Source organism: Scardinius erythrophthalmus (genome assembly GCF_964197995.2).
Source record: "Scardinius erythrophthalmus genome assembly, chromosome: 3".
Lineage (NCBI taxonomy): Eukaryota > Metazoa > Chordata > Actinopteri > Cypriniformes > Leuciscidae > Scardinius > Scardinius erythrophthalmus.
Window position 1 is genome coordinate 25,172,450 of NC_138223.1, and position 12,087 is coordinate 25,184,536.

The window sequence follows — 12,087 nt, forward strand, 5'->3', positions numbered from 1 at the left end:
CTTTGATTTTGTGTTGTTGTAGTCACAAAACAAGTATCAGTCAGTCAGTGTTTTGAAACGTCTCCCTTGTAAAGCATGTGGGAAAAATCTTTATTGTATTCCAGATGGACAGGACAGAAGTAACGACATGCCAGCATGCTCTCCATGTCGGGTAGGATAATAAACGGCAACTGAACAAAAAATAACTCTACAGCGTACAATGCACAGTAGCATGTCTACACTTTTATGTACATATTTGATGATTCGAGACATTTCTGCTATGATTCCGTGTACAACAATGACAAAAAAAATCTGGACATCTATACCTTCTTTTTGAAATAACAGACAGATACACAGTACGCATTTAAATGCAGTGTTTATATTTGATAAATAACTAAATAAACTGAAATCTCTCTTCGGACACCTCCCTTGAGGAAAGGATGCTTTGAAGTTGACTTAAAATGTGAAATGATAGAATGTAAATGGCAAAGTTTGATTTGAATATTTAATCTGTCAATGTAGTCAAGCAGATTTAAATGCTTTATAAAATGTTTTTAATTTCTCAGTGTTGCGAAAAGTCCCTTAGAAACATGGTTATCCAAGGTCCATGGTAATTCTTCTCTGCCATCTGATGATGATAGTTTGGCTCACGCTTCATTCTACTGAATGCTGACTTTCAATGGCCATAATAATCTTGTCAAGTCCTTGTGCTGCAACACACTGACAACAGCCTATAACATTGCCTCATTGTCTTCCATCAGTCCTCCAGCAGAATTGCAGACGTTATTTACCAGGCAATTGACTACAGTCTCTTCTATACAGTATGAATGCATTTACTCCTTGTCTTCATTCTTCAGTACATCATTGTGGACTTTAGAAAGAGCCTTCCATCTGTGAAAAAAAGAAAAAAAAAATGGTGTGAATGAATGAAGCTTGGCTGATGTTGCAAGCAGCATATAATGAACAGACTAATCCATAATGTTCTAACGTGCGGACTGAGAGGGAGATGAAAGGATTGTTAAAGGAGAAGAAGCAGTATTTGAATAAATGTCAAAGAAAACAAAAAAGAGCCCTTCCCTTCCTTTCCTCTTAACCTAGACAAAAAGAGAAAGCAAACCCTTTGAAAGATTAATTACGACACGTAGATTATGTAAATTATGCCCATGCAAATATTTCATGAGGACAATTAAGGGACCATTAATTACAGCTCCTCTTTTTGTCTTTATTCTTTCTTTCCTTTTTTTCTTTTTCTTTTTGCGTCAGTGGCATTTAATTTCATTTCACTGTCAATATTTTACATGTTTAATATTCGAACAAAGGCTTGTGATACATTGTTGTTTTGTCTACATACTATAGATATATATATATATAAATATACACGCACACACACACACACACACAGTATATGTGTTCTGTTTCTTTCAAGACTGAACATTAAATACAGATCCATAAAGAAACAATGCAACAGAACATGGACAGATTAAATGTCCATTCAGAAATCTGTACCTTGTATTGTTCTGTCAGTGTCTGTTTTGCTGCTGTTATGGTTTGTTTCCATTTCATGTTGAGGAGGGTCTGTTAACATGAAAACAGTTATCAATGCTGCTACAAATTATTTGCCACAAGTAAAACACATTTTAAAGTGTACAATACTGCTGGCTTAGCAGCAATTGTACTTGACATGGTGATGTAGCAGATAGGGCAGACCTGGAATAATTGTAACTATAATTATATTATAATTCCCTTACAATTGATCCAGTGGTGCAACAAAAATCACAGTTAATTGTATTTTTTAACACAGACATCAACATTCAACATGCAAAACACAACAAAACACAACATTAATTTTAATAAGACTCTGACCGTTACAAAACAATTTGCTGTCTTTGTTGTGCTACTACTGACACAAGACAAATAAAATTGGCAAATAAAGCCAAAAGTAGTAAAAACTTGAAATTTAGTAATTCTGAGTAGCTATAAAGAACTACACTAAGAATTTGTCAGTACAACGTACTATTGCTATTTCACTTAAAGCCACAGTATGGAATTTTTCTCTACTGGGGGTCGCTAACCTCTTTACAATAACAAAGGCGTAGTTTGATGACGCAACACATGCTAAGAATTATGGATGTTGTCGTCAACGTCAAGCCGACCGATCTAATAATGTTTATGGTTGACTGAATACATCGATGCTTTTATTATGACTGTGATGTGAAGCAGTTCGGGATTGCTAAGAGACAGCTATCAGCTCCACACGCGACGCGAGTCCCGCGGATATAAAAGGAATGGACATTTCATTCTACCGAACTACACGCAGAATTACTACTCACAGGTCAGTTTATTAGACAAATTAAACTTGTGAGGTAACGCAGCGCTGTTTCACCTGGTCTAACATTACACTAGCACACTAAACTGCATTTGAATGTGTTGAAATGTATGTGTTAGTTTGTCTGTATGAGACTAGCAGTAAGCTAGATCAACATTAGAATAGCATACAGATCATATTCTAACATTTTATCATTGTTGAACTATATAACATTGATTAGTTTTATGTAAATGTGCTCACCTGTTTAATAAAGTACATGTAGGAGCAGTCGAAGTCTCGGACGTGGAGCTCTCGTTTATATACTGTCTATGGGAGCTCTAATGTTAGGCATCTCGAAAACACCGCGCTGATATTGATTCTCGGTTTAGTTCTCCTTTTTTTATCCAAAGTCTGCTTGCCATGGTCCGTAATGTTTGAACGAAACAACAACAGCGTGCAAATAGACATTGCGAACTCCACAGTTGTCCGCGTCAGTCGCTTTGGTTAATCAGAGGGCTCTGCTCATAGCTCTGGTTACCATGGCAGTACGAGCGGAAACCATAGGCGGAAACCAGGGACAACGCGGATATGACGCCATTGACTGCGACAAAACGGAAATAAAGAAACGTGCCGTGTCTAAAAATTAAATTAAAATTTCTCCTGGTTTGAAAGTTGTTGGAAACAGTCGGGATAATGTAAGTACACAACTAAACATATATAACATAGATATAGTGATTTTTTCAAATTTTAAAGCAAAAAAGTTACATATTGTGCCTTTAACTTAGTTTTTTTTAAGGCTAACTAATTAGGCTTTACAGTGTATTCTTTTCAGTCTTGGTTGTGTGGTCATGCCTTTTAAAGTGGCAGTGACACCATAAGGATTTCATTTAAACATGCAGACAATTGTCAGTACAAAATTGATTTAAGCATTAGCATTTTGGCAGATGAGCATTCTAACCGTTTTGAATAGGTGATCTCTCACTGGAGGCCGTCCTCTGCAGCGTCTGCTCGGCCTGGTCTCTTCTCTTAGACTCGACCTCCAGAGCCTCCTGCAATTTTCTCTTGGTCTTCTTCTCTTTCTTCAGTCGCTTCTGGATCAGTGCTAAGAAAAGCACAGGGAAAATGAGTTCCTGATAGGAATGCACTGCTGTTAAAAAGTTTGGGATCGGTAACATCTTTAAATGTTTTTGAAAGAAGCCTTTATGCTCAGCGAAAATGCAGAAAACAAAGTAATACTGTGAAATATCATTGAAATTTAAAATAAATACAAAGTTCTGTCATGAAACTCTAGATGTGATCCTTTATAATGACTAAAGCTTTCAATCACTTCAGTTGCAGCACGATTGGCTACAATGCTTAACACTGCAAACCGCGTTGTAATTAGAAAACGTTGACGTTCTTCAGACTACAGAGCTTGAACACAAATAAGCACGGGATCGTTTGAAAGCAGCTGTATATCAGTGGGTACCGAAATGAGTCTTGCCTATTGGACCCACAGTCCGCCCGTGCCTTTTGATTCTCGACCCGTACATGCAATGCAAATGACAAAGTAAATATTATTCCAATCATTACATCAAATATTAGTGGTTCACCCGTCCGTTGGGTCCCTGCCTGCGTGCAAGACTGGGTTAGCGTTTGCTTTAGCAATTTGCAGCACGCTTTCAGAAACCCTCCGCCTTCCCCAGCTCCACCTAGACCTTATGGGGGTAATTCAAGTATGCTATACTACATGTCATGTATATATTGGCAATAGCAAGTCCCGTACTTGCTCATCAGCAGCAGCATCATAGCAGATATATTCCGCCAAGACCAAATATATTCCCATTGTCATATCCATTACCATGCTAAACAAAACACTCAGAGAGTGTTTTAATACATTTTAAAATGTATTTTGTTCCTGTGATAACAAAGCTGAATTTTCAACTTAATAATTCTTTGAAGAATAGAAAGTTCAAAAGAACAGCATTCATTTGAAATATAATTTGTTGTGAGACCAAAAAAAAATCTTTTTTTTGGGGGGGGGGGGGGGGGGGGTAATGTGTTTCATAATATATATCCGATATCTTATGTACCTGCTGTAAAACATTAAACTTTGAAAAATGACTTTGGAAAAACTTTATGCCACTAGATAATAGAAAAATTATTACATCAAATCCCACATCACAGCTAACAGTAATTATAGCAAACCATGAAAAGCTGTTCCACATGCCCTCATTCAGCCTTAAATACTGTGTCTAATATAATGCACATCTAATGTGAAACTAGGCTGGAGCCCAGTGGAACATGTTAATTTTCCAGTTTGCAGTAAGAGCTTAATTCAGACGGCACAGTCAGCAGAAAAAAAAAGAAAGAAAGAAAGAAAGAACGAAAAAAAAAACTGCTTTCTGTCCGATTCCCTCTTTGAGTGATCTAGGACCAACCTTCTTCTTCTTAATCTTTCCTCTGACCACTGAGTATAAAACACAGAAACTGACTCTAAGTCAGTTGGCTGGAGTATAAAGACATCTCTCACTAATGGAAGAACCGGTTGATTTGATGAATTATGCAGGAGATTCATTATCCTCATCAAATGTGATGCGGCGAATATTAACACAGCAATTCTGTTTACGCTGATAATAAATCATTCACACTAATATCATAATATGTACTTGTAATTACAAAGGGTAATTCTCTGTGTCTGTATATGTGTGTGTTTGTTGGTGTGTGTGTGTGTGTGTGGCAGAAGGAAAGTGCTGAATTTGCAGTAACATGACTAGCTGGAGCACGATGCGGGCGACAGGAGAATACGAGATGAGGGGCTCTCTAATTAAACAACATTCATTAATGGTGCATGTTGCCCTGTCACCTTCTTTAATGATTCCGCCGTTTATGACGGCTGCCTCGGAGGTTTCTGATTTATGCAGACAACGACTGTACGTTCATTCTGGAGAACAGAAGATTAAGAGATTAAATTGAGAGTACATTTATTTGTTACGTGAAAGATCAAATGCCGGACAGTTAAATGTGAGAACCTGTTTTACTTGTTTTTGTGATGTGGGCAGAAAACATTACATGTAACTGAAGATAAGCTCTTTTTATAATACACATACGATTTTCCTCTTTTTCCTATTAAATCCTTATTTTGAGTGGAATCACTTAGACTTCACAAGAGCTTGTCTTGCAGATGTCTTGTCAATCATCAGTCATGCATGATGCACATGCGAACTTGCTGATAGCACCTGTATGTTGCCGAGGCACTGCATTCTGTTTTGCGCAAACACCCAGCGAACATGTACTGAGTCCACAATAAAGAAAAGGACAAAACATGTGCCATGTTTTTTTTTTTCTTTTCTTTTAAATGCACTCTCTGTATTCATGTTTCATATGGTTTGGAAAGCACGTATACCATTGTGAAGAAAAGTTTGAAATAGTTTGGAGTTACCATCATTCCTTACACCCCGAATAGATGTGAATGCTCACAACAATTTTGATTTACATTTTAAATATATTTTTTCGAGGTATTTTTTTCCTTCAAATATCATGCATTATTAATTCATAAATATTACATTTTTGGGGAGTCACACCAAATTGGATGGTACTATCTAAACTTACTTTGCTTTGTCATAAAAGGTTATCCGTTATTACTCCATTATTAATTTGATAATCCCATCTATTTTAGGAAATATATCAACCTTGAAACAGTCATGCTCCTCTCTGTGATATATATTCCCATTTTTGTATTTTTGTTTTTTCAGTTTTACACAAAATTTGTCATTGTAAGTTTAATTACATTTATATGTTTTTCTTAAATAAATAGATCTAAAAAAAACCTGAAAAAATAAATAAATAAATTGATGTTTTTAGCTTTAATGCAAAATATAGCAAAAATGTCCCACTGTATATTAAGTGTCTTTAACTACTATGTAATAACATTTAAATTAACCATTTAATACAATGCACTTAATGTGTACATGTTTTTAATTTCTGTAATTACTACTATAATTACACTGTTGACATTTCCCTTACCCCTTAACCCACCCTTAAACCAAACCATAACACCAAACCTGTGCCTAACCTACCCATATCACACCTTAATAGCAGTGTTTTGTAATACAACATATTAAAGGTATAGCGGAGGATCTTTCCGAATTTTAGATAAGACCCGCCCTCTCCACTTTTTGTAAAAGTTTGATTGATTCACCAGAATGATTGACAATTAGGAGGACCAATAGTATAGGTGATCCACCCGGAAGTAAAAAATCCTCCGCTATACCTTTAAGTACATTGTACTAAACATTTTTTATGTAAGTGAATAGTAGTTAAAGACACTTGAATAGAGTAAAGTGTGACCCAAAAAATCTGCAACGTGTCATCGACCTATATTCCAAACCTTAAAAAAAAACAAAAGTGAATCATTGTTTGTTCACCCTCATGTCAATCCAAACCTATATGCTGTTGTACATGGCTCTCGCAGACAGTTCAACTACAGTTCATAGTGACCATGACTGTCAAAATGACATAATAAACTATGTATAAGCTATTTTGGTGAACTATTACTTTACTATAAGGTTCATTAGTTAACGTTAATGTATTAACTAACATGAACTAACAATGAGCAATACATTTGTTACAGTGTTTATTAATCTTTATTAATGTTAGAAAATCCATTCATTGTTTGTTCATGTTAGTTCAGGGTGCATTAACTAATGTTAACAAATACAACCTTTGATTTTAATAATGTATTAGTAAATGTTGAAATTAATATTAACTAAGATGAATTAATGCTGTAGAAGTATCGTTGATTCTTAGTTTAACTAATGAACCAGTGATACCACTATTCCTTTAAACATCAAGGATACAGCTGTCAAATGTCCATCTAACATCTGCAGTTAGACATTTAGCATTGTATGGTGGTAGATGGGCAAAGGTTTTAAAAAGGTGACAGACCTGACCTGACCAGGATTCGACACAAAAACCCACTTCTGAAACAGAGCATTTTCTGCAGACTGGTCTCAGATCAGCTATTCACCTCTGTTTTTCTGCTCGACGCAGAGCTGCCTCTCCAGCGTCTCACGTAGTTCTCTCTCCCTGTACAGCTCCATCTTCAGCTCTGTGCGCTCCAGCTGCACCTGCTTCTCCTGCGTCCGCGCATTATCAATAGCCACCTTTAGCAGACCCTGGAAAAGAGGAAACGGGCTTGACATTTGAGCTATACACTTATCAGGGTGAATCTTTACTCTAATTTTGTTCAAACTATACTGAAATATATACTTTTTTAATAGCTTTACCTGTATGTTGGTGAGGAGGGTTTCTATGGAGGACAGGCCCTCAGGAAAGAGCAGCGGAGCAGGGAATCCTGGGGGTAATGTTGGCCCGGAATGAGACACTCTCTCATAGCTGTCTCGGGACGTGGGGGTGCAAAGGACATTCTCTTCTATAACAAGAGAACACGGCACATTAATAACCTAGCAATACAACTTTTCAAAACTTTTTATTACAAAGAAAGTAAAATAAAACTTTAAATACATTTGTATTACTTACACCACTGTTCAAGTTTGGGGTCAGTTTGGATGAACTGACATAAAAGTGACAGTAAAGACATTTAATGATGATGTGTACTACACGTAAATAATTTTTTATTTTTTTACTTTCTACTTATCAAAGAATCAGTTTCCACAAACATATTAAGCAGCACAGCTGTTTTCGACATTGATAATAAGAAATGTTTCTTGAGCATCACATTTCTGAAGGCACTGAAGACTGAAGTAATGATGCTGGGAAAAAAAAGCTTTGCCATCACAGGAATACATCACATTTTAAAATAAATTAAAATAGAAAACAGTTATTTTAAACTGTAATAATATTTCACAATATTAGTGTTTAACTGAGCCCAAAGGGACATGGTGATGGGAGGAAAAATTCTCTGTGCTTTCGCTCACGAAACTTTTGCGTTCTCTGCGAGCAATTGCAAAAGTTTTACAAGGTATGGCGAATCAATGCAAAGTTTCTTGGGGAAACGCAAAGCTTTTGCGAGAAAACACAAAAGCATTGAAATATACTGTTTCCTTCCATTTAATATTTTTTGCATTGCCATGTCCCTTCATGTTTATATTTAATTTTTTATCAAATAAATGCAGCCTTGATGAGCATAAAGACTTTTTCAAAAAACATTGAAAAATCTCACCGCCCACAAAGTAATGCCTTTCGGAGCCTTTTTTGCTAACAATTGCTATAGGCTATTTATTCAATGTGTAATGTCTTAGTATATTTTTTATTAAATAAATGTTCAATAAAATCTGACAACAGTGACTATAAAGTTTAGTTCTTCAGCTCAAAGCATGCAAATAAACTGTTTTTTCTTTATAGGTCAAAAAATGTCCAAAGAAATGTCTTTTAACTGTAAGGTGAGACGGTCATTAAACTGCCATATGTTACTGCCTGTGTTATGATTTCTCCCATTCATATTTCTACAACGGGGCCTTCTCCTCCTCCTACATTGTTTCTGATATCGCCGCTGTCAGGCGGAATCCTTGTATCTCCAAAAATGCTCCACTTCAGGAAATGGGAAAAACACTGCATTTTTTAAATAATTAAACAGTGTTGTCAAAGTTGATATTGTGGCTTTATGTATAGTCAGACAGTGGCATGTGTGATTATATTATTAACCTTTTACCAAAATCAAGCTCAAATGGAGTTACAAGGTTTTTGACCAAAGAATTTCAGACATATATGTTTTGTCCGTCATTAGTGCAGGCAGTAAGTGCATAGTATTAATTTCATCAACTAACAGGTTATAAAGTTTACTGTAGCTATGTGGGCTAAACAAGGTTTAGTCACAAGCTATTTTTAATAATAGAGGCTGTTCACTGCAGATCCAATGGGCGGAGCTTGACATCCAGCTCCCCCTCGCTAGACGTAATGGGTGGAGCTAGACGGTCCAACCACACCCTATCCCTACCATAACACTATCGCTAAACAAAACTCCACCCATTAGGTCAAGGTCTAGGTCAAGTTCCACCCATTACATCCAGAGAGGGGGAGCTGGACATCATTTGACTCTGCAGTGAGCTCCACTTGCTTTTTAATGCTTTTCATTGGTTAGATATGTGCAGAACCCACTGAAAGACATGAAGGATGACCAATGGTAATGATTTATGAAAAAAAAAAGCACAATATGGAGATACAGGGTTTCTGTCTGACCGCAGCAATATTTGGGAACTAAGATTCTTTCAAACATCTTTACAAAGAGTCTTCTTTTGCAGAAATCACACTGTGAAATAGCCCACATCTTCATATCCAGCGCTCAGTGTTAAAGCCATGAGTCTTGAGAACAAAATGCTAGTGTCATATGATTCAAGGTCAGTACACATCAGCGCTACTTTGTTTCTAATGCACTGCAAATGTCAGCCCATTCATTTGCTGAGAAAAAGCAATGTCTTTAGTTAAATCTACTTAGTTTCAATAAGACACAACACACTGGTTCTGGTGCAGTTTTGTGGTCTGAGGGGAAGTAAATCTCAGTTAACTTATGCCATAGCAGATACTCCCGCTATCTAACGGTTATACTTCTGCTCTCAGGTTTTAGTCACAGCTGTATTATGACATTCATAAGGCTGATCCTAGGACTGCTGAGATATAAAGGATTAGCATATGATGTATTTTTATGTATTTAGTAAGCAAACTTTTGTATGTATCCCTTGTGACAATACTGTAAAACTCCTCAATGGGTCCTTACCTAACAATCCCATGTCATCAGAAGGCTTAGAACGGAGAAAAACCTGAGAGCACTTAAAGCACAGGAAGAGGCTTTAAGATCCAGAGCACCAATAAATGTTGTTTTTGATCAGGGCCGAAGCCTTGATCTTGTCATTGTCACTCACTTCAAAGAGTCTGCTAATGTATTAGGCCTCCTGCTATCCAGAACTAACAGAAACACCAGTGTCTCGATCAGACAATTTCATCTTACTCCTCCTCTCATCTCTGCCACTTTACCAATATGATCCTAATCTTTAACGTGCCTTAATCTTTATGAATAACACACCATTTAATATTATAATTTTTGATTTTTATCTTAATTTGGTGGAAAATTGCAGTCTAAAACTCAGTACTACATCATTTACATGAACTTTGCTGTATTAATAGTTGGCTATTTACACTGTGCAAACAGCCAACCTTGCCTATTTTCACTACATCTACACATCATTGCTTTAAATAAAGAACATTTATAGAGTATTAAACCCTAAATATTATGGAAAAAAGAATAGTGGTAAAATTAAAACTGTGGCATTACGCTTATTTTACTGTAAACTGGCAGTACAGTTCACACACTGTAACCTGCAACTGTTACATTAAAGAGCTATTTTTACATGATTTAACCCATTAAAAATAAGTTTTGTTGGTATAAATTAATGTATTTAGGTTGATTTAGTGATGTTAAATAATATTTTTTACTTGAATAAAACCAGTTACTTAAAATGCCATTTTAAGGTAATATTTGTTTTTTAGTGCAACGATAGTTACCAATGCATAATACTGTATATATAAGCCTGTCAAGATTGTTAAATTTCCATATCTACAGCTATGCAGGTAAAACTAGACTATTTCTTCAGCCTAGGGCACTATTGTACATATCAAAGCTGTTTTAATACATTTGCACAGTGAGACCAGATGGGCTCTGTTCGTTTTGTAGGGCTGTATTAAAGCATGGGGTTTATGCAGGTAGCCATAGTTCTGTAGTGGTAATCTGTGTATGCTAATAAAAAATGTCAGCAGGGAAGCCAGAGAAAGGTGACTTTCTGTTCTAACACAGCTGATCTATTAGCATAATACTGACCTGCCATATGGCGTTGGCATTACAATTATATACAGTAGGGTAGGGCATGGAAGTTCAAAATTATTGTACTACTGTAACAATCGTCTTATAATCAGCAAGACTGCATCAAAAGAAAAACTTAAAATCACTAGGGCTGCCTCACTGCAGATTGACAACATAGTCAGCTGGATATTCTACACTGTAATGCTAAACGGTTTTGTTTAATAAATGTGTTGTGGGGTGTTGTAAGTGTTAATGCTCAGGTTGAAAGGTTGCTGGTATGATCCCACCAAAGAGCAAGACACGTGCAATCGCCATTGTTCCCTTGACCAAAGCACTTAACTGCAGGTTTCTCCAGAGGGATAGTTCCTTTAATTATTCACTGCACCATTCTATAGCATTATCATGTGAACTGACTATTGGCCTGGATGTGAGAGTAAATAACACTTTTTTTGTTTTGTTTTTTCAAACAGGCTATTAGTTGCAAATTGGGGTCCCGATTTTGACTGAATAACAAATGAAATGTTCATCTGTTCCTTATACAAAGCTATGGTATAGATTCAAAAGGTTCAATGGCTGTGGCGGTACCTTTTCAAAAGGTACACCTTTGTACCTAAAAAGTGCATTTTAATCCCTCAAAGGTACATATTGGTACCAAAAGTGTACATATTAGTACCTAAATGGTACATATTAGAACCCCTTTGAAGGGTACTGTCCCAATGACAGCTTTAGTACCTTGTTTTCTGAGATTGTGTAAGATTTTTTAAATGTTTTTAAAAGAAGTCTCTTATGCTCACCAAGGCTGCATTTATTTTATAAAAAAAAAGCAGTAAAAATAAGAAATATTGTGAAATATGATTGAAATTTATAAAGACTATTTTCTATTTATATTTCGCAAAGAAATGTATTCCTGTAATGTGAAAGCTAATTTTATGCAGCCAATCAATGTTGTGCTGCTTAATATTTTTGTAAAAACTATGATTTTTTTGTTGAATAGAAAGTATTAGAATTA

General features: G+C 36.0%; 1 protein-coding gene across 2 annotated transcripts in view; it reads right to left on the minus strand.

Annotated features, from left to right (window-relative positions):
* Window positions 1-53: 53 nt before the first annotated feature.
* The window catches only part of dachc (dachshund c), a 67,931-nt gene continuing 55,897 nt past the window's right edge, over window positions 54-12,087 (minus strand). The window contains exons 7-11 of one of the 2 annotated variants that reach the window (XM_081361661.1): window positions 7,552-7,697; window positions 7,293-7,440; window positions 3,243-3,386; window positions 1,486-1,554; window positions 54-870 (exon numbers count right to left, since the gene is read on the minus strand). In XM_081361661.1, coding sequence (XP_081217787.1) covers window positions 833-870; window positions 1,486-1,554; window positions 3,243-3,386; window positions 7,293-7,440; window positions 7,552-7,697 — 545 coding nt within the window. In that variant the 3' untranslated portion in view covers window positions 54-832. The remainder of the gene's footprint in view (window positions 871-1,485; window positions 1,555-3,242; window positions 3,387-7,292; window positions 7,441-7,551; window positions 7,698-12,087) is intronic. The other variant, XM_081361660.1, reaches the window with a different exon arrangement.